The following is a 23,888-nucleotide window of genomic DNA, read 5'->3' as shown; positions in this document are numbered from 1 at the left end:
CCTCAGACATTTACTAGCTTATGACTTTGGGCAAGTCCTTTAACCTCCATTTGCCTCAGTTTCATCATCTGTAAACTGGTAACCAGAATATTATCCAAGGTTGTTGTAGGAATCAAATGAGATGCTATTTGTCAAGTCTTCAGTAGAGCACCTGACATATAGAGGCATTATTTAAATGTTAGTTATTTCTTCTTCTTCCCCTCTTTTCTCGTCCTACTCTTTTTGTTCTTGTTGCTCTTCCTCCCCACCTGTACTTCTTCTTCCACATATTTCCCCTCCTTCTCCTTTTCCTCTTTTTCTTCTTTTTCTCCTTTTCCTTCCATTTCTTCCTTCTCTTCCTAATTGATTCTCTAGCTTATTCCTCATAGAAGCTGCTCCAAATATTTTCTCTCCTTAAGCCTCATACTTCTTTTCTTCACCTCTGAGCTGATCGTTTCTTAAATTTACTGTGAAAATTGAAGGCATTCACCATGAATTCTCTCTTCATCTCAAAATTCCTTGATAACATCTGCCACTCATACATTCCTCATTCATATATTCCTCAGTTGCTGAAAAGTAGTGCGCCTTCTCTTTGCAGAGGCTTACTTCCTTACATGCCTAATCTTTTCCAAAAGATTTTAACTTCATTCATTCTCTTCCCTAAAAGTTTTCCATCTCTCCCTGTCTGCTGTTTCCTTCCCCTACTTCTTTCAAACAGACCCAAGTTTCCTTCACCATAAAAAATTCTTTCTAGACCTACCCTGCCCTCAGGCTATCATCTTACATCTTTATTCTGCTTCTCAGCCAAATTCCTAGAAAAAATTGCCTATACTCTCATTCTATTTCTTCTCCTTTCAGCTACTCCTCAACCCCTTGCATCGTAGCTTCAGACCTTCAACTGAAACACCTCTTTCCAAAGGTACTCTCTTAATTGCCAAATCAGATTTTCTTTTCTCTATGTCCATCCTTCTCAGTTTGCCTGCCGCATTTGACATTTAACATCCCTCTTTTCCTGGATTCTTTGACCTCTAAAGATTTTTGAGATACTTTTCTCTCCTATTTTTCATTCTGTTTAACCATTCCTTCTCTATCTCCTTTGCTTATTGGCTCATCATCAAGACCCATAATCGTAGAAGTACCCTTATAGTTTGTCCTAGGCTCTCTTCTCTGTCTACCAGACAGAGATCTTAGGGGATCTTAACCTGTTGTCCGTGAACTTGTTTGTTGTTGTTGACACAACTATTTAAATAAAATTGGATTTCTTTATAATCTTATGGGAAAAAGTCCATAGGTTACACCCAACTTTGAAAGGAATCCATGATCCCCCAAAAAGGTTTAAAAACAAAATCCTACTTATATACTTTCTCTGACTCTCTAATGTTTTTAGTTTCATTGGTGTGTGTGTGTGTGTGTGTGTATACATGTGTGTTTGCACATGGGTAAACACTTGACTTCGATTTCCTCCTAAGTTTTAGTTCTACATCACCAGTACCTGTTGGACATTTCAAACTGGATTTCCTGGAGAGATCTCAGACACAACATGTTCTCCAAACTTTCCTCTCTTTGACATTTTCCTGTTTCTGTTGATTACCACCATCTCTCAGGTTCCGGATCCCCTTTCAACTCCTGATTTTAATATGTACTATGTGTCTTAGGGCAAGTTGCTCAACCTCTTAGTGTCCCAAGTAACTCTAAGACTGTAAGTTACAGATGAGTTGCTAAGCTCCATTACTGGAGGGAGTTTTTATATCTAAAGACCTCTGCCCAAATAGTATATTGTTCTTTAAGAACTATTTTCTAGTAAATTACTCTTATTTGAATAAAATTTGTGGTCATGGCCCCAGGTTTAGTAATCTGTCCCTAGAAATTACCATGCTATTTCAGTCTTGGAATAGGGTATAAATTATTTCTGTAATATGTGTATAGTTTTAAAAGAAATGAAGATAAGGCAAAGGGACTTTTATTATAATAGGAAAAAAACCACCATGTCTTGAAAAAGTATATTCTGACTTTTCTGTAATGACTATAAAACGTATTTCTGGCTCATCATCATGACCTGTATTTGTACATGACCCCTGAGAGTCTGTCCTAGGCCCTCTTCATGCATTTCCTAAAGCATATAAGAATTTAAGTAGTTGAATAAAGCTTCCTGATAAGCTTTTTTTTTTAAGTTTCCAGGGTTTCTATTCTAATTACATTTTTCCCCTCAGAAGTATGTTCATAATCATATAAGCTGCAAAAACATTTCATAAAACCTATGGGTTTTCATATTTGTTGTTGATATGTTGCTGACATGTCCTCCTCTGTGTCGGGCCAGGGTAATTGATATTTAGCATTGCCTGGTGGAAGTCATGGTGCCTTTACATAAAGAAACCCTAGAGAAGAACTGGGACAGACAGTACAAATGAACAGACAGAAAGGAGGGATACTGGAGGTAGCAGCAATCTTGAAGTTGAGATAGGTTGTTCTTAGCAGTAACTCCTGACTTCATTCTCCCTCCTTCCATTTTCATTTGAGAACCTGTTAAGATTAATGGTGGTGAGGCTTTGCCCTTAGTACTCTAACCTTATCTCCTCACACAGGGCAAGGTGCTGGGCTCCTAGGACTGTATGAATTAGGGGCCTCCATCCCTACTGTTAGGCATCAGTGTAGCTCTGGTGGAACCTCTCCATTCAGCTCCGGGTCCAGGGAGAAGGAATTAGCTTTGTCTTTGCTTGTGATAGGGTAGAAGTTCCCTGTGGAGACATTTGTCTTTCTCTCTGTGGGTAACAAAAGGAAATTGGGAACTGACTTCACATTCTGGTATTAGCTGATGAGCATCCCAGATTAGACCTTTTGTTGTGTGAGAGGCAGTTGAAAGAATGCTGCCTTGCTCTAGAGTGGGTTTGTTTTGGGGAGTCTTTTTTTAACCTTTTTACATCATGGGTCCTTTTGGCAACTGGTAAAGCCTATTAGAATAATATTTTTTAAATACATAAAAGGAAATCAACTATATTGAAAGCAATTATCAGGTGGTGTTTGTTTTTTAAGACCTTGGATAAGTCATTTAACCTCCCTGCAAACCTGGAAATTGAGAAGTTTGAAGTATATGGTCTCTAAAGTATCTTCCAGTTACAAACTTATCTATGATCCTTAGATTATGGCCCTGAGGTACCCCCTGTTTCACCCTTATTATAGCACCCAGGAGAGAAAATAATAGTGTAATTGTGTTAGCAATATTTGTGTGTTGTGTAGATTGAACTAATTTGGGCAGGAGGCACGTTTGAGGAATAAGTATAAAATGCATAGTTGTTGGCTAGATCAGATGGGGACAGTTTTTACTTATTCATGTTCTCCCTAAAGTTTGCCCCAGAGGGGCCACCCATTTTGTTGAGAGCCTTCCTTGTTTTCTCCTGACATCATGAGGTTCTCATTCTGGCTGACCATTTGCCATCCCCTTACTATTGCCCAGCCCACCTTTTCTTCCTGTCTTCTGATTTCTTGGTAACATCTTTTACTCTTGTTCTTCTTGGGAGATTTAGTTGGTTATTTTTTGCAGTATGCTCACATTCACTTTCCATTTGTGCACAGCCCTCAGTGTGATGTCCATCTTTAGTTCTTTGCAGGCAATGGTATTTCAGATTTTGCAGCCATATAGCAGTACTTGTGAAATGTATTGAAGATTGAGATTGAAGTAATGTAGCATAAACTGAAGATGTGTTTATGATTTAAATTATTATCATAATTTTACTTTAAGTTACATCTTGTGTTGGTTTTTGATGCTTTGCCACTTGTGATTATTTCAGTATGAAACACTGTGGTTTAGAAAGAACTTTCCTCATGTAAAAATTTTTTTAGTTTACTTCTCTAGACTGTACATTTTTATATTTTAAATTATCTTTGTTAAAATTCTCAACTGTACTAAGAGAACCAATCTCATAGTTTTCCTTAATTACACTTCAGATTCCATGTTGATTTCCATTGTTGGAATGGCATTGTACACTGGATACATCTTCATGCCTCAACACATCTTGGCAATATTACACTACTTTGAAATTGTACAGTGAACACAGTGTGCTCAAGAAGCAACGGACCAGAGATCCATCGAAAGGAAGAAGCAACCTCCGTTGGTGAAATGAGACTTCAGAGATTCCAGACAGACGTTATAAATATAAAGACTAAATTTCATATTAGGACGACAAGGAAACCATCCTGACTCGTGTTTTATTCATTATTCAAGCGTTCCCTCATGTAATAGTTTTGTCTGCTTTGACATTGTGGTGTACTCTAAATATCAGTATTTTCTTAGCCTTTGGAACTGTTTCACTATTGTTCTGTGAAAGCTTTTCTTAATGTAACATTGAGTAAATTTTGATTGCCTTCAATTTTTTAATCTGAGATCATTAGTTAGATCATCAGATTATTTGATCTCAAAAAATCTGAGATCATTGCTATGGCAGTTGTCTGGCACAAAAATCTACTTGAATATATTTATAGTATTGACCAAAATTTTGTAGAAATAAAAACAAAATAAAGAGGAAATACTTCAGTTGAGCATGAGAGACTTCTTTGTAAGTTTTACTCAGGAGTAGTTTCAGCTATCTAGACTGCTCATTATAAAATATTTATTTTGCTTTAGTATTATTATAAAAAAAAGTATTTCTACCCTTAATAGTGAAAGAGCAAAGAAAATCCTTCTAGAGTTATAATAAAGGAATACCTAACCGTTTAATAGTTATTTTATGAATTTTAATAGTTACTTTATGGATTTTACATTGATAAAAAACATTCTGATAGAATGCTTGGAGAAGTAATTAACTTACTTAGCAGCATTATTATGGAAAGCTGACCTCAAATGGTAGTTTTATTAATTAAATAGTAAAAGATTTCCCTAAAGAGAATCATTAACATTGTAGTCTTGTAAAATTGAATTTCAAGATTGTAGCTGGTGCTGAAAAAAAGCATTATTATTGTTCACAGTGAATAATTAGTAAAATTGTAATCCAAGAAGCTTTACAAACTTGTTAAAACAGCATTTCACACTTTGTGATGTGTGTATATTAGGGTGTGTTGTAAAATTTTATGTTTCCAAACTAAAAATTTTCTGTGGTAAAGGCTGGTTATTAGAATTGAATATCAACTGATGGAACATCTTTGTTTAAGATTTATGCTATTCTTGATTTTAATCTCATGTTGTGTATTTTTTTCCATTCTAAATTTATTGCTACTAAAGAGTAATCATTTTTAACTGATTAGTTTTCTTTTTTTTGCTCTTTTTGGAGGGGGGAAGGCAGGGCAATTGGGGTTAAGTGACTGACACAGCTAGTAAGTGTTAAGTGTGTGAGGCTGGATTTGAATTCAGGTCCTCCTGACTCGAGGGCAAGTTTTCTATTCACTGAGCCATATAGTTGCCCTAGACTGATTAGTTTTCAGTTTCTCTGCATTATAGATTTGATAAACTTTAAGAAATAATTCAGTCATCAACAAGAATTTATTAGGCAACTTTGATGTGTCAAACAATGGGCTACATGCAAAGACAAAAAGAAACACAATTTCATAGAATTTGAGATATGATCCAATTCTTATTTTACAAAGGAAAAAAAGGTTAAATGATTTTTCCAAGGTTATACAACAAAGTTGATAGCAGAACCTGGATTAAAACCTAGGATTCTGACTCTCAGGCTAGTATTCTCTCTTCTTTATTGATAGTTTGGGCAGTAGAAAAAATTACAAGCTAAAGAGGGAATATTTTAATTGAACTTTTTTGTAAGTTTATCCCCAGGAGTAGCTTTAGCTATCTAGACTGTTATGAAATATTTATTTTGGATAATGAAGTATAGAGCTGGAAGAGACCTTAACTTAGAGATAGGCTGCTTAATTCCCTCATTGTACAGTTGAAACTGAGGCCTTATAGTAGTAGTGAAGTGACTTGCCAGAACAAAAGCATTTCTAATCCCATAGTTGAGGTAGACCAGGAAAACTGGTCTTACAATCAGAAAAAACCTAAGGAAGCAATCTGTACAGCATGATAGTAGTTGTGTAATAATGGACTTGAGTTGCTAAACCTCTCAGAGCTTAGGTGTCTTCATCCCTAAAATGACTGATTAGAATAATAATACTTTGGCATTTACCTCTGAGTAAAAGACCTTTGTACACAAAGTGAGCTAGAAAAGACCACCTAAAACAATTTCAAGAATAGATTTAAGGGGATCCATGAACATGGGTGGGGAAAAAAGAATTTACTTATTTATTTGCTTTTTTGGAGGGGTTCAGGGCAGTTGGGGTTAAGTGACTTACCCAAGGTCACGCGGCTAGAAAGTGTTAAGTATGAGGCCGAATTTGAACTCAGGTCCTCCTGACTCCAGGGCTAGTGCTCTATTCACTGTGCCACTTAGTTGCCCCCGAAAAAAGAATTTATTTTCACTAACCTCTAGCTGAAATTTGACATTTCCTTCAGTTATGAATATAAAAATCTAAACTTCTTCCAAGAAGTGTTTCCTAAGTTTCAGCAGGTTGTCCAAGGGGTCTATGACACAAACAATTTGTAGTTAATTTTTTGTTAGAGAGGCATTCTGTCATGGTGGAATGAGAACTGGCGTCTGCATCAAGGGGTATCTGTTCTCAGTGCTGGCTCTGTGCAGTTAAGTGACACTGGCCAAGGTAGCCTTCTTTCCCCCAGCAACTCTTAAGACTCTTAACAGAGAAGGTCCATGTACATCAGGAATTCATGTCAATCACGTAGTTACTTGGGGCACTGAGAAATTGGGTGTCTTGCTTGTCTTGACAAGTCTTTCTTGCTCCAAGACTGGCACTCTGTCCACCATCCAACACTGCCTCTTGCTTGCTTGCTTAAACACTGCTTGGTTTACTGAACTTCTAATGATTATTTGTATTAATATTGTATACCAACAATGCCATGTGTTGCACTAATTGTATTTTTAAAAATAAATACAAATATATCTGCTTGCACTCCATGCTTTTTAAAAATGATCTTATTGCAATAGGAAAAGCCCACAAAGCATTTAACTTCCACCTCTCTGCATGTTCAGTATTAAGCAGTAATATTTAATCAGAAGTGCATCACTTTATATTTTTTAGTACCGTGTTCAGTACCATCCTTAATATAATCTGGTTCTTACAGCCTGCTGTAAATATCATGAAGCTTTTTGGAGTAAGGCAGAATCTTGGTTTCATTGCCTCCCTTTTGTGTTGCTTAATTTAATTAGCAATTTGGAGAAAGGGCTTCCAGTATTACATAGAGGTCTTGCCTTGTAATCAGGAATGCCTGGATTAAATCCCATCTGTGACACATACTGCATATAGCTATGTGACCAAGGGAAATAACCTGTAGATGCCCCAACCAACTTTCTGGGACTAAATTACACACTAATTATAGGTCTTATTATGGAGTTAATTTTGTACTTTTACTGTGCAGTGCCAAATTTTATGTGAATCTAAATAATAGAGTGAGTTTAAGCAGATTTTCAAAATTATTTTCAAAAACATTAATAAATTGAGTGCTTACTATTTTGGCATGGTATCAGTGATACAAATGCAAGAAAAGCAAGTTTTGTAAGAGCATATTTTCTAATAGGGAAAATACAAATGGGATATGGAAGAGGGGAAATTGTGGAGATTGCCAAAAAGTGGCATGGAAGCCTGGTCAGGGTCAAGGCCAAAGCTCCTGTGAGAAGGAAATGGAGATGACAACTAGAGTCAGGGACTTTGCCACCAAGATAGTAGGAAATTTAAAAAAACTGGCTCATTTACTGTTGCCTGCAAACGTGACCATATCTTCCCTATCATGAAAAAAACTATCACTTGATTCTTCTCCCCCTCTCATCCTATATCTCTTTTGCCCTTTTAAAGTAAATTCTAAAAGGTTGTCTATAATAGGAGTCTCCATTTTCTTCCTTCTCACTAAACAGTTTGACTTCCAGCATTATCATTCCACCAAATCTACTATCTTCAAAGTTAGTAATGATTTCCTAGTTATGAAATGCAGTAGTCATTTTCCTTGACCCTGTCTTCCACTTGATATTCTATTTTCTCTCAGTTTACAGGACACCATTCTCTCCTGACTTTTCTACATATTTGGCCATTCTTTCTCTTCTTTTCTGTGTCTTCTTCCAGATTACTCCCTCTAACCTTAGGTGTCCCTCAGAGTTCTCTCCTGGGCCTTCTCCTTCTATCTTTCTTCACTTGATGATCTCACCTCCCATGGATTTAATTATCATCTCCATTCTGATGATTCATTAATCTTCCTTTCCAGTCTCTCTGCTACCCTTCAATCTTGTATCTACAGCAGCCTCTCAGACATCTCAAACTGGATATCCAAAAGACATTTTAAACTCAGTATGTCCAAAACAGAACTCATTTTCTTTTTTCCTCCTCCCTTCCCTATTACTGTAGAAGGCAACACAGTCCTTAAGGCTTGGAGTTATCTTTGATTCTTCACTTTCTTTCAGGTATCCAAACCATTGCCCAAACCTACCAATTTCACCTTTGCACCATCTCTTCTGTATATCTCCTCCTCTCTGACAGTGCAGACCCTTATTACCTCATGCCTGGATTATTGCATTAGCCTGCTGGTGAGTCTGCCTGCCTAAAATGATCTCCCTAAAAAGCAGGTCTGAACCTGTCACTCCCCTACTCAGAAAACTCTATATTGTCTCCACAACCCAGCCCCTCCTACCTTTCCAGTCCTCTTATTCCCCAAAGTGTGTTTTTCCATCTAATAATACTTGCCTCCTAGGTGTTCAAGCCACAAGACACCCTCTCAGAGATCTGGGCATTTTCTCTGACTGTCCCCCATGCTGGGAATATTTTCCCTCTTCTGTTCCACCTACTGACCTTGCTGGCTTCCTTTAAGTCCCAGCTAAAGTCCACCTTCCATAGGAAGCCTTCCCTAACCCTCCTTCATTCTGGTGCTTTCCCTCTTTAGCTGTTTCCTTTTAATCCTGTCTATCTTGCTCTGTATATATTTGTGTGTTGTCTTCCCCACTCCATTATAAGCTCCTTTCATGGCAGGAAGGGTTGCCTCTTTTTGTATCCCCATCACTTAGCGCAGTGCCTTGAAAATAGTAGATGCTTAAGAAATGTTTTTTGATTAATCGATAGTGCTGATCTGTGAAGATGGAGAAGTGACACAGCATGACTAATACAGTTAAGAGGGAACATCTAAAAGTGTGGAAGAAAAGGTATAGAGAGAGCACAAGCCAAATAACCAATGTGGTAAAAACAGATTCATTAGAGAAGCAAAGAACGGGTTATTAGAAATGTGTCAAATTTGTCATTAGAAAAATTAAGCATTCATATTAAGACATAGTAATGACGATATATAGTAATGTGTGCTTCATAAGTAAACAAGAAATAATTTACCTCATGCAATTCAGCAAATGTTTAATTGAAAACCTAAATGCAAGGTAGTCTACTAGGCCCTAGGAATACGAAAAATAGTGATAATGACACTAGCTGACATATAGTGCTTTACATATGTTATCTTATTTGATCCTCCCAACCATCCTATAATATAACTTCTACTTAATATGCTCATTTTGCAGATGAGGAAACAGACTTAAGTGGTTAAGTTATTTGTGCAGGTCACAGTAAATACATGAGACAGAATTGGAACAGGCCTTCTTGGCTTCAAGTACATCATGCTCTCCCCTGAGCTACCTAATAGAATAGTGCCTGTCCTTACGAAGATTGTAAATAATTTTGGGATTTCAATAGAAACTCATTCTTCTGGAGGTGATGAGGGTAAAATATCCCTCTTTTACATACAGAAAAACTAAAGCATACGGTTCAAAATACTTTACTAAATTAACTGAAACAGTAGCAAGGTTAGAACCAACAATAAGTTGACTTACTTGCACATAGTGAAGCCTCCTCTTAGGGTGAAGTGATCTTCCTAAAGTGCCAGTCTGACCATATCATCCCAGCCCTTCCCCCATTCAGTATACTCAGCCACTCCAGTGGCTCCCTTTTACCTCTGGGACAAAATGTAAATTCCTTTGTTGTTGTTTTTTTTGCTTTTTTCTTTTTTTTTTGGAGGGGCAATTGGGGTTAAGTGACTTGCCCAAAGTCACACAGCTAGTAAGTGTTAAGTGTCTGAGGTCAAATTTGAACTCAGGTCCTCCTGACTCCAGGTCCGGTGCTCTGTTCACTGCGCCACCTAGCTGCCCCTTTTGTTTGACTTCTTTTTTTTTTTTAGTTTTTTTTTTTTTTCAGTTTTTGGAGGGCAGTTGGGATTAAGTGACTTGCCCAAGGCTACACAGCTAGTTTTAGTGTTAAGTGTCTGAGGCCGGATTTGAACTCAAGTCCCCCTGACTCCAGGTCCGGTGCTCTATTCATTGTGCCACCTAGTCACCCCTTTTGTTTGACTTCTAAAGCCCTTTACAACATGGTCCCTTTATATCCAATTTTTTATGTAATTTTTTTTTTTATCCCTTCCTCATCAGAAACTGTAATCTGGTGACATTGACCTCATTGCTGTTCCTTCCATGTTGGGAGCACTGCATTTTCACTGGTTGTCCCTTAGGCCTGGAATTCTTTCCTTCTTCACCTCCACCTTAAAGTCTCAACTGAAATCCCTTCTACAAGAAGCCTTTGCCGATCTTAATGTTAGTACCTTTGACCTGATTAAACCTTCTTTGTACATAGTTTGAAAGTTGTCTCCCCCTTGGACTGAGTTTCTTGAAATGCAAGGAAAGTTCTTTTGCTTTTCTTGTACCCCCAGCTCTGAGCCTAGTACATAGTTTTTTTGATTCTTCTTGCTATCTCCATTATGGGATAAACATGTTTCTTGTAATTAATAAATTGTTTATCACAGGATTACAATAAAACCTCACCCCACATTCCTGGAAAGAAAGTTTTTATCAGAGATTATCTTTGCCATACTTTGCATGTGTTCCAGGCACAGCTCTGCTATTATTTTACCTGTTTAAACATTGTTCAAGTAAAATCTGGCCTTGCACCTGTAGATTAACAGTGGTATTTGGGGTGGTATTTTAGTTGAGTCTCAACTCTTTAGTTGAGGCAGGACTGGACCTCAGAAGAGATACTCAAGCTAGATAGATAGATGGTAAACATTTGTTGAGAACCTTCTTTGGGCTAGGCACTGTGCTGAGCCCTGGGAACTATAAAATACAGCAAAATTCCTGATATTAAAAGTAAGACATTCAGAGTGCTTATTTAAGTTTTGCAAAATGCTTTGTAAAGCATTTCATTTGATCTTGATATTCCTCAGAACACTTGAACTTCCATTTCCAAATTTCTTCTAAAGACACCTTATTAGTCTTGGGAAAATCTCATTTTATAGTACTTTTATATACACCTTCTCCCTGGGTTACATGTCTTTTTCTCATTCTCTCACCAAAGAAGAGAGGAAAAAGGGAAATGTACATGTCTGAATGGGCCCATGGGGAATTAGAGAACAGTACAGGCTGGAAATGAAAGAATACTTACCTAGAAAAGTATTAGAAAGTAGAATAAAACAACATCTCATCCAGTATAACTCCAGAATGTGTAGTGTAGGTTATGGGGAAGTGCCAGTAGCTCACTCTTGACTCAGTCAGCCAGCATTTATTAAGCCCTTATTGTGTGCCAGGTGCTTTGTTAAGTGCTGGGGATACAAAAAGGGACAAAAGACAGTCCCTTCTCTCAAGGATTTCACAATTTAATTGGGAAGTCAACAAGCAAAAAAATATGTACAAACAAGCTATATAGAGGATAAATAGGAGATAATTAAAAGGGAGAAGGCCTTAGAATAAAGAGGAATTGGAAAAAAAGCTTTCTGCAAAAGATGAGATTTTAGTTGGGACTTAAAAGAAGCCAGTAGGTAGAGATGAGAAAGGAGAACATTCTAGGCATGAGAGACCACCAGAGGGAATGCCCACATCTGAAAGACAGAGTATTTTGTTCCAGGAGTACAGGGTGGGGAATAAGATGTATGAAGACTTGAAAGGTAGGTTATGAATGCCTTTGAACACCAAACAGGATTTTATATTTGATCCTGGAGGTGATAGGGAGCCCTGGGTGTTTGAACAGCTAGGTGACATGGTCAGACCTGAACTTTAGAAAATCACTTTGGTGGCTGAATAGAGTTAGATGAGAGTGGGGCAAGATTTGAGGCAGACAGAGGCACCAGGAGGCTATTGCAGTAGTTCAGGTGTGGGGTGATGAGGGTCTACACCAGAGTGGTGGCAATATCAGAGAAGAGAATGGGTCATATTTGAGAGATGTTGCAAAAGTGTTCACTATTTTACCCCCATAAATACCTAGAAGTTTTAGGCAACAGATTGGATATGGAGGAGGCCAGTGAGAAATAGCAAGGAGCTAAGAATGATAACCTTGGCTGCAAGCTGGAGGACCCTGGGAAGATGGTGTTGCCTTCTACAATAATGAAGGTAGAATGGAGAGAAGAATTTAGGGGGAAAAGATAATGAGTCTGGTTTTGGACACAAGTTGAAGAGGTCTACTGGACATCCACTTCAAATGTTTTTTAGGCAGGTAGAGATAGGACATTGGAGTTCTTCAGAGAGTTTGAGGCAAGATAGGCAGATTTGGGAATCATCATTGTAGGGATGTTAATAATATCCATGGAAGCTTCTGAGATTACCATTGAAGGAGTATAAAAGAGGTGTACCCTGTGGGACACTTGGAAGGAGTGATCTGGATGAGGATCCAGCAAAGGGGTCTTGAAAAAGAGAAGCCATATAGGAAGGAGGAGAACCAGGAGACAGTAGTGTCTTGAAAACCCAGAAAAAAAGAGTATCAGAAGAGGTTAGGTTGATGAGGAGTATCAAAAGCAGTAGAGAAGTCAAGGAGAATGAGGATTGAGAAAAGGTCATCGGACTTGATGGATCATTATGGAAAGATTTGCTTGAAATATGCAGAGAACGGTGAATAGAACCAAAGGAACGTTGTATACAGTGAGAACAATATAGTTCAAAGAGCACTGTAATCGAGTAAGCTATTCTGAGTGATATAACCATTCTTATCAACTGTGAAGGCCTTGAAAAAGAAAATGCTAATGTAACCCAAACTCTAGATGTAACTCTAAATGTAACCAAAAAAATAATAATCACAAAATTTTAAGAAGAGATCATTATAACTTTGGAGAGAGCAGATTCAGTGGAATCATGATGTGAGAAGCCAAATTGTAAAGAGTTAAGAGAGTAAGAGGGGAGAAAATAAAGCCACCTATAGTAGATGACAGCCTTTTCAAGAAATTTAACCACATAGTGTAGGACAGTGGCAGGTCTGAAAGGATCAAATGAGGGTTTTTAAACGTGAGGGAGAGGTAGACAAGTTTGTAAGCAGCAGGGAAGGAGCCAGCAGATAGGAAATGATTGAAAACAAATGATAAGTAGAGATGATAGAATGGACAGTATTGGAGGAGATTAGATGGATTGAGATCACATGTGCAGGTAGAGGGTTAGTCCCCAGTAAGGAGTAAAGCCGCCTTTTCATTTGAGTCAGGTTAAAGGAGGAGATAGTAGCAGAGGCCATATGAGTGATATGAAAGCAAAAAGAAACTCACGGAGAACAACTTCATTTTTTTTTCCTGAAAAGTGGAGCCATGGGAGATTTGAGGAGGGATAAAAAGGGTTGAGAGAGCCACTGTGGAGAGTGGGAAAGTAGACTGAAAAAGGACGCGTAGAAGGACTGCTTAGTGGAAGTGAGGACCCAGTTGAGGTTATATAGTATTAATTTGTGATGGGCCCATGCAGAATAGTTGTGTAACTTTCTTTGCCAGCATTCAGGTGCCAGATGGGAGTCATCCAAGGCTGAGTGTTGGCAGGGTATAATTGGTAATATAATGGAGGTAGGGACTCAAGAGAAGAGGACAATATAAAGAACTGGTTCACTAATAGGTCAAGATGGGAGAAAGAGGAGAGTGACTAGTGCAGGGAAAATGGACTGCCAAAGACAATTGAGAGGTCAAGGAATTTGAGGTCATGGTGCAGGTGAAGAGTAGAATTTGGTAAGGGAAGTCAGAGGGAGAGGTGAAATGCTAGTAGATTGTTAATAGATGAGGTAATTTGTAAATACTTGAACACTGATGTGCGTAATTGGAGGTAAAACTGTCTGTATATGGCTTAGGTGGGGTGGAGCATTGGAAGTGAATAGGTTAAGGAAGTAAGTTTAAGTGAGAGGATGTCATTTTGTATGTTGAAGTTCCCAGGTGTGAGAGCAGGAAATAGAGAGGAGATGAAAATTTTGAACCAGGTATGAAACTCATTGAGCAACCAAGTGGAGTAACCTGAAGATTTGTCACCAGCCAGCTGCCAGGATTTTGATTTGGTGGTAGATATGAATTGCATGAACTTCAGAGGAATAAAGGTGTTACTGAGTGATGGAAGTAGGGAGAGAACCTATAAGTGACAATGGTGGGCAAGGAGTATTCCAACTTCCTCATCTGAGCCAGTGAGCCAAAGGGGAATGAGTGAAGGTATACTATTGTGGAAAGGGTGGCCAGAGAAGTTGAGTCACTTGGGGAAGCCTGCTTTCAAATAGAGAACTGAAGGAATAGGAGAGGAAAATATGCATATAGGTAACTTTGTTGCCTGTTCTAATGGCAATGGGAATTTGAAGATCTTCCCTGCCCCTGTAGCACCAACATGATATCCACAGCACTGAAGGTGACTATGAATTTGCCAGCGTAGTTCTGAATCACAAAATATAACAGACTCTCCATATAGAAGATAGAAGCAAAACATTTGTTTAGACACTAGAAAGCCAAATCCCAACACCAGAAAACCAAATCCACCATAGCAACAAAAAAGTTAATACACTGTAGTACAACAGGAAGCAACACCATCCCAGTGACTTCCCACAAACTATCACTCAGAAGCCTAGCTGTCTCCTTGCCTGCATGTTGTCTCTCCCACTGCACTAACTGCACTCACTCCCAGCTTTTTGCTCCAGCTGTTTAGCAAACTCCTCCCATCACAGGCTCCATGTGATTACATTTGGCTTATTAGGGTCTAGGGAAGATCTTCAAAATCTCTTAGGCCTATTAAGGGGCAGGGAAGATCCTCAAATTACCATTTTATTCAGGATCTTTATTCCAAGATCTTTAATGTCCCTTATATAGGTCAATGGGACTCTAGGGGTAACTGGTGTCAACAAAACTTTACTGTGGTATAACAGGGATAAAAGAAAATAAGCACACAAAACTATATTTTAGGCTTCAGCTCAAGCACCCCATCATTACCCCCTTGAAAGAATGGACACCAAAATCATGGTGTAAGCGGCAAAGGTCTCTTCATCCATAGCTTCTTCCTGCTAATGGATGTAGAACTGTCCCTGCCCCAGGAGATTCCATTTGAGAGGTGAGTCCTTTAGGTGCACCTGGAGCTTGGTAGACACCAGTCCAGGTCATGGACCACATCACAGTCATGGACAAGGGGAGACCTCCAACTTAAGCAATAAGGCATCTGCAGGTGGAGGTTACTAAGCCTGCAGGAAACAAATTTAGCAAACAAGTTTAATAGACAAAAGACAAAAAGAAAGGAGAGAATAACCAGAAGCAGTGCTTCTGGAGTCCATGAGCTCATTATCATAGTCTCATTTATGGTGGAATATATGAGTTAAGGGTCCAACTTGATAATTATTATCTCCTGAATAAACAAGAGTTACAGTATTTATTATCTTTCTCATGTGCTATAATTTCCACAGCCTTTGGAACATTGTCTGGCTTCAACTTTACCCATACTTGAGCTCCTAATTTTATTCTATCAGTAGAACCAAACTCTTCAGTTCCTCTGATAGTTATTTTGGAAGGAGGGACAGTTTTACGAAGGGCTGTACCAACTATTACTGTGATTCAGAGGATGTATCATTTTCCTCAGTATCTGTGTTTGCTATAGATTCATGTAGAGCAGAAACTCGACTTTTGCCTGTTTTAGCTCAATTTTGAATATACTGTTTCCATTTAATTATGCTAGCCTCTTCCGCATGTTCAATTCTGTGAGAAGCTGGGATATTCTAATATTACCCAGGTCATAATCAGGATTCCAGGCCTTAATATCACTTCATGGCCCAGAGTCAATTGTTCAGTCTCTACCAAAACCCAATATGCAGCTAACAACTACTTTTCAAAAGAGGTATATTGAAATCTAGGTGAAGGGAGTTTCCTAGACCAAAACCCTAAGGGTACATTTTGGCTTTGTTGTTTTTGCCATAGATTCCAATCTGCATATTCATCCTGTACAGTCACTTGTAATTCCATGGAGTCATTTTGCATAGGCCATAAATCTAGGGCCAATTATGTAGCATCCTTGGCTTCTTCAAAAGTTTTACTCTGCTTATGTCCCCAATGAAATTCATACTTTTTCCTAGTAACTTTAACTAAGGGTTTCAGAATCTGTCCCAGATGCTTAATGTAGTACCTCCAATATCCCCAAAATCCTATAAACTTTTGGGCCTCTTATTGGTAGGGAGAGGAAAATCCTCAGACTTTTGTAGGGCTTGCAGGAGAATCTCTCACAGCCTCTTATTCCATTGTATACTCCCAAATTTTAGATTTTGAGCTGACCCTTGAATCTTTACAGGGTTAATTTCCCACCCTTTGCTTTTTACATGCTCAATTAAAAGCATCAAACTCTTATCCACTTTTTCACATTTTTTTCCCTGTATCATAATATCATCTATGTATAGGTAAGCTATGTACCAATTAGCTCTAATTCATCCAAATGTTCAGCCACAATTCTCTGATAAATAGTGGGGCTAGAGAAGATATCCTTGTGGCAAGACTAAAAATATACTGTCTACCCCACAAAGTGAAAGCAAACAGGTCCCATTGTTTAAAATCTGTTGGGATAGGAAAGAAAATATTGGTTCAATCAATAACTGTATACCGAGTCCCATCATATTTCTGGATCTTTTCTATTAATGTAATGGTATCTTGAACAGCAATGTACAGAGGGGGAATCACCTTATTCAGTTGTCTATAATCTGCTATCATTTTCCAGGTCCCATCTGACTTTTGTACTGGCCAGACAGTATTATTCTGTTGTATGGTTGTAGGGACTAACACTCCTGCCTCAACATATTCCTTTATAGTATTGGTAATTTCATCTTGCCCACCTGGCACATGATACTAGTCTAAACTAATTACTTCAGGCGGAGCCAAGATGGTGGAGTAGAAGCAGGAAACTCCATGATCTCCCCCCACAACCACCTCAAATACCTATAAAATATGACTCTAAACAAATTTTAGAGGTACAGAACCCACAAAGTGACAGATAAAAACAAATTTCCTGCTGAAGGCAGCCTAGCAGGCAGACAGGAAGGGTTCATCACAGCACACTGGGAGCCCAGTGCAGTCCTGTGAGAACTGCGTTATTTTAGCCCCAGGGAGGCAGCAGCATCCAGAGCAGACTCCAGGAGAGTGCATCAACAGCAGCTGTGGCAGTTTCCAGACTTTACAACACACAAACACCAAAAAGAAAGTAAAAGGTCAGTCAGGAACTCTGTTGGAAAGGAAGGGCACGGTCCAGCCCCTGCCCTCATGGTGAGAGGTGGCAAAGGCATGGCGGCTGCAGCTTCAGCGGCTGCCATGTGGCTGCCTCAGGAGCCCCTTGCCTACAGATTGTAGGGGGAACAAGCAACCATTCAGAGGGTAATCACTCTTGCTTTAACCTGCTTGGATCTGGGTTGCTTTCTTGGGCGGTGGTCATGGGATGAGAATGCCAGTTTGCCAGTGTGATGTCTGTAGAGAGGGTGCCCTCCTCAGACATCTGACAACATTTGCAAAAACCCCAGAAATTTGGGAAAAAGCTCTCCTCTGTGGAAGCAGAATTCTACCATGGTAAAGAGCTCAAAAGTCAAGTAATTGACTGGCAGTATGATCAAGCAGAGGAAGCACAAACAGACCATAGAATCCTTTTTTGGGGGACAAAAAGGATCAAAGCATGGAATGGGAGAAAGACAACGAAGTCAGAACTCCTGCATCAAAAGCTTCCAAAAAAATTATGAACTGATTACAGGTGATGGAGGAACTCAAGAAGGATTTAGAAAATCAGGTAAGAGAAGTGGAGGAAAAACTGGGAAGAGAAATGAGAATGATGCAAGAAAATCATTAAAAGAGAGTCAACAACCTGACTGAAGAAAATAATACCTTAAAAAATAGACTAACTCAAATGGCAAAAGAGGCCCAAAAAGTGAGTGAGAAGAAGAATGCCTTAAAAAGCCAAATTGCCCAGATGGAAAAGGAATTTCAAAAACTCACTGAAGAGAATAACTCCTTCAAAATTAGATTGGAGCAAATGGAAGCTAATGACTTTATGAGAAATCAAGATACTATTAAACAGATCCAAACAAATGAAAAAATGGAAGGCAATGTGAAATATCTCATTGGAAAAACCACTGACCTGGAAAATAGATCCAGGAGAGATAATTTAAAAATTATTGGGCTACCTGAAAGCCATGATAAAAAAAAAGAATCTAGAAATCATCCTTCAAGAAATTATCCAGCAAAATTGCTCTGATATTTTAGAACCAGAGGGCAAAATAGAAATTGAAAGAATTCACTGATCACCTCTTTAAAAAGATCCCCAAAAGGAAACTCCTAGGAATATTATAGCCAAATTCCAGAGTTCCCAAGTCAAGGAGAAAATGTTACAAGCAGTCAGAAAGAAACAATTTGAGTATTGTGGAAAAACAATCAGGATAATACAAGATCTAGCAGCTTCTACATTAAGGGATTGAAGGGCTTGGAATATGATATTCCAGAGGTCAAAAGAGCTAGGAGTAAAACCAAGAATCACCAACCCAGCAAAACTGAGTATAATGTTTCAGGGGAAAATATGAAATAGAGGACTTTCAAGCATTCTTGATTAAAAAACCAGAGCTGAATAGAAAATACAAAATCAGAGTTGAATAGAAGGTAAACAGGGAAAAGAGATCATAAGGAACTCATTAAAATTGAACTATTTACATTCCTACATGGTATAACGATAATTGTAACTCATGAGACTTTTCTCAGTATGAGGATAGTTGAAGGAAATATATGTGTGTGTGTATATATTTATATGTACACATACATATCTATGTTTATATAGGAGGGTATGTGTGCATATAAATTCATGTGTGAGCGTGTGTATATATGTGTGCATATATAGACAGGGCACAGGATCAATTGAATAGGGAAGAAATAATATCTAAAAAATAAAATTAAGAGGTGAGAGAGGAATATAATGAGAGGAGAAAGGCTGAAATAGAATAGGGTAAATTACCTCATATAAAAGAGGCAAGAGAAAACTGTTACAATGGAGGGGAAGAGCAGAAAGTTGAAAGGGAATGGGTCAACCTTACTCTCATTGTATTTGGCTTAAGGAGGGAATAACATACACACTAAATTCGGTATCTTACCCTACAGGAAAGTTGGGGGGAATGGCATGATAGGGGAGATGATAGAAGCAAGGGAAATTGAGGGGTAGGGTAGTTAGAAGCACACATTTTTGAAAAGGGACAGGATCAAAGGAGAAAATAGAATAAGTGAGGGTGGGATAGGATGGAGGGAAATAAAATCATTCACAATATATCTACTATGGAATTGTTTGCATAGCAACACATGTATAACCTATATTGAATTGCTTCTCCTACCAGTGGGGAGGGTGATGAGGGAAGAAAGGAAAGAATCTGGAAATAAATGTTTTAAAATCAAATGTTAATATATATATATATACACATACATATATATGTATATATTATTATTATCTTTTACATGCAACTGGAAAATAACATATACAGGCACTGGGGTATGGAGATCCATCTTGCTCCACTAGAAAGTCAGAGGCGGAATGGGGGGAGGATATAAGAGAAGGGGGAAAGGGTATTCAGTAGGATCGCTATTTTGGGGTGGGGGGTAGGGGGAAGACGGGGAGAAAACTTGTAACTCAAAATCTTGTGGAAATGAATGTTGAAAACTAAAAATAAACAAATTAAACAACATCATCAACAACAAAAAATAAATTGTTGTTTTTAAAATTTTATTTATTTTATATTTATATTTAAAAAATAAAGTAATTACTTCAGATAGTGCAGGTAAAGTTCTTGGTTCCATTTTTATTTTTCCCATCAAAACTATTAATTCCTATCTTCCTTATTGCAAATTGGTATCCCCCCCCTCAGTTAAATTTAGAGTCATACCTCTCAATATATCTGTTCCAATGATGTATTCAGGAATTTGTACAATTACCATAGTATATGCTTTCTTAGGTAAGTATTCAATTTTCATTGTTAGTTTGACTTATCTGGCTAATATTTCAGCACCTCCCAGTCCTGGGATGGTAATATAAGTTCCAGGTTTGAATTTATCCAGGTTCCTATATATAAGGGTGGCCTCTGCCTCAATAGCTATTAATGCCCTAGTTACAATATTTGATCTGTTTGTCCATTATATGGTCAGATTGATATAGTGTCTGTAATCCTGTTTGTGTATTTCTTTAATCTGAGATGGGGCTTGGCCAATTTCCTATTCTCTCTTAAGATGTGAATGTGGATATAAGGATTCAGGAGGATCTGTAGGAGCAGTTCTTAACTTCCCTCTTGCATCTAATTAAGCCCCCTTTCTCAGTACATTTTACACAGTTCATTAGTTGGAATACCATCAATTCTTCCAAATTCTACCCCTGCTCTCAATAGAGAAGTAAGCAATTTTTTTTCTTTTCTGTCTGTTCTGACTTTGAAACCACTGGCTATATACTCTTCTCTCTTGAGGAAATTTATCTTTTCCCCATTACCCTAAGTCACTTAGCTGTGAAATCTTGTCTATCACCTCTGAAAGAGGGTGCCCTATCTCCCCAATTAGTAGAGTCAGAATTAGGTGCTTATAAGCAGGAGTCTTCACTATGACCTTTCTGTGAGAAACTGCTATGGGAATACTATGATAAGCATCAGTGTCTCTGACCATGTAGCTGTCTTTATTACCTTCTCCTTTAACTTTTTCCTACAGTCCCCAGGTGAAAACAGGGTGTATCTCCGCTAGGCCACATAGAGTCAGTAGCATGCATTTTATTGTATCCCTCTGCTGGCAAAGCCAATTGATTGGCCTTATTGTTACCTCCTGGCATGTGGTAATCCCCCAAATCTTGCTGTACAAAAGGATTCTGACTAATATCTACAAATTTCAAGCAGTCCACATTATCTATTGAAACCCCTCTGGCCCCTTCACTGATTCTCAACATCCACAATGCTAAGAATTCTCCCATCCTTTGGGTGAATCATTTTAATATAGCAGTGACCTCCAGCAGAGTGAAATCCTCAATTATCTCCCTGAAGACTGTGTTTCATCCCTGGTTCTCCTGTTTTCTTCTCTGTATGGGACAAACTTCTTCCCAAGAAGCCTTATTTAACATTGTTTCATTTTCATCCCACACATCTTCTGGCAGTCATCATTGTGGCAAGTAGGCTCAGCCTGTGCCAGATTTACATGCACCTTCCTTTTGCTAGTTTTTTACTTCTTTCTAGCTAAACAAATAGATAGATTCTCATGCAAATCATCCAACTCCCAAACAGTAATTTGTTCTCCTACCACCTGAGACTCTCCAGCTTGTTCTTCTGAAGGAGAGTTCACATGTTGTAAAACAGAAAGTTTCTCATACAAATCAGCTAACTTCCTTTGCATCTGAGCTTTCTCCTGCAGCAGTCTTTTTTTTTTTTTTTTTACATCACAGCTTATTATTATTACAGCCCCTTAATAGGCCTAAGGGAATTTGAAGGTCTTTCCTTCCCCTTGATAGGCCAAATGTAATCACATGGAGCCTGTGGAGGAAGGAGTTTGCTGAATGGGTGGAAAAGGAAGATGGGAGTCAGAGCAGTTAGTACATGGGAGAGAGAGGAAGCAGAGGAAACAGCAAGGCTTGTAAGTGTTTGTTTGTGGGAAGGCTTTGGGATGGTGTTGCTTTCTGCAGTGTCATTGTGTATAGATTTCTTTGTGACTATGATGAATTCAGTTTTCTGATATTGGGATTTGGCTTTCTGGATTCTGAATAAATGTTTTGCTTCTGTCTTATCTATGGAAAGTCTGTTATATTTTAGGGTCCAAAACCATGCTGACATATTCATAGTCATTATTGGTGCTATGTATATTACTTTGGAGATACACTTGTGGAACAGGCATTCCAGAGGCTACAGTAAAAGTGAATGGTTTTTGAGATGGGATTGTTGAGGGGAATAAGAATAGGGAATGGTGGAGAATGTGAAATAGGGTTCAGAATCACTAAGATTTGTAGGATATGATCAGGTGTGAGAATTTTCAACATTAAGTGGAAGGTGCTACTTCTCTTTCCAGAGGAGACAGGAGTTTAGTCTGGGGAGAAATGCAGCATGAGATGGAAGGCATGCAGTCAAATGGGAGGACCTATTTCCCTACTCTATACTCAAAAGACTGGAAAATAAGCACAAAATAGCTCAACTTGAAATTTAAATTGAACCTGCATAATAGATTTCCTCTTTTCTCTTTCTCTTTCCTCCAGGGATGGACACAGGAGATGCAAGGCCTAAGGTCAAAGGGAAGGTGACTCCCCTTCTCTGTACCAGATCAGGCCTGCAGCAGGAGGTGGAAGTTGTCTTGTGCTGACCCAGATGGAAGTCATTCCAATGGCCTGTAGCAGCCTCTCCTAAGGGATCACTCAAAGCAGGAATCAGGAGGCTCTTGTTTAGAGGAAAGCCTCCCAAGTGCAAAGGGAAGTCACCATGGGGTATGCTGTGTTTATAATCCCCTGAATTTTCCCTATCTGCTATATTCCCCAAAACTTAGCAGGCTGCACCCTGGATTTTCTTAGACTTCATTGCCTATTCCTGTACCCTGATATGAGCCAGGCTACCTTCCTATTTAGGGCTTCAATCGTTGTGACCTTCTCTGGTACAGTCAACATTGTCATCAATATAATAGTCATCAATGCCCTCATGAAGGGAAACCTCCCACCTTTCAAGGCACCGTTCAAATTGTCCTACGGAAAGATGGCTAAAATGTACTAGATTCTTCCAGGTGAAAACATAATGCTCTTCCTTACTTTTCTCAGTCACAGAAATGAAGAAAAAAGCATTGATAGGTCAGTAGTTCCATAACACTCATCCTGGGCTTGAGCTACTTGGTCAGTGACATTGAAGAGGTCAGGAACAACTCTTAGTTGTGATGGGCATATGACTTTATTCAGTTCCTGTGGCAAGGTGCCATCTACCTTCCTCATGGACCACATAGGATTGTAGTATGGGGAATTAGGAGGTCCTTCTGCTTTCTTCATCTCCATCACTAAAGAAGAAATATGTTTCACCACAAACCTCCATCCCCAGAGATTGTTTTATTAACTACAGGGAATGGTTCAGACAGCACCAAGTGTTCCCATGTATCCTGTACAAAATAGTCTATATAGAGGTTCCCAAAAGGAGCTCAGTACAGATACTGACCCCCAAGAGCTCATGATACTTCCCTTGGGGTTAGATGAAACTGAAGAGACTTAATGCCATGTTGTTACATTTCATACAGCAATTTTACTGGTACCTCCATAGGCTGGCCATCAGTTATTTTATTATCAGTCCTGTGTTTTAGGAACTGCATACCCAGAGCTCCCTCTGTAAGAGTTCATCATCAGTCTTGGCAGTATGGTGGTCACTTTGCATCCTCCCATCCCCAGAGTACCTATTTGAATTAAGTATTTGCCTGGGTCCCACATGTCCTGATCTCTGACTACTCCTGTATAGTTGTATAGTAAAACCCATAGCTAAAGCCTGAAGTAATCTGAATGGTATACTACTAAGAAGGCAATATCTAATTCCCCTGAGTTAGACTAGATGTAGGTTATGGCAGGCCATTTTAGGGCGTGCATTAATCTCACTTATCACAACTATTTCTTTTAGGAACTTAACCCCCTCATTTGCAGACCCTCATTGGTAATCAAGGGACAGCAGCATTT

The 23,888-nt window shown here is 38.7% G+C and overlaps 1 protein-coding gene across 1 annotated transcript in view; it reads left to right on the top strand.

The window, feature by feature from the left end:
* Window positions 1-5,210, top strand: part of LOC138156766 (serine palmitoyltransferase small subunit A) — a 42,885-nt gene extending 37,675 nt beyond the window's left edge. The window contains exon 2 of the mRNA XM_069082195.1: window positions 3,922-5,210. Within this exon, the coding sequence (XP_068938296.1) occupies window positions 3,922-4,025 (104 nt within the window). The 3' untranslated portion in view covers window positions 4,026-5,210. The remainder of the gene's footprint in view (window positions 1-3,921) is intronic.
* The last annotated feature ends 18,678 nt before the right edge of the window (window positions 5,211-23,888 follow it).

The sequence above is a fragment of the Petaurus breviceps genome, unplaced genomic scaffold (genome assembly GCF_028583685.1).
Source record: "Petaurus breviceps papuanus isolate PSGF00001 unplaced genomic scaffold, PetGlider_PUasm1.0 164, whole genome shotgun sequence".
NCBI lineage: Eukaryota > Metazoa > Chordata > Mammalia > Diprotodontia > Petauridae > Petaurus > Petaurus breviceps.
The sequence above is the reverse complement of the archived record's forward strand: the minus strand, read 5'-3'. Positions and strand labels throughout refer to the sequence as shown.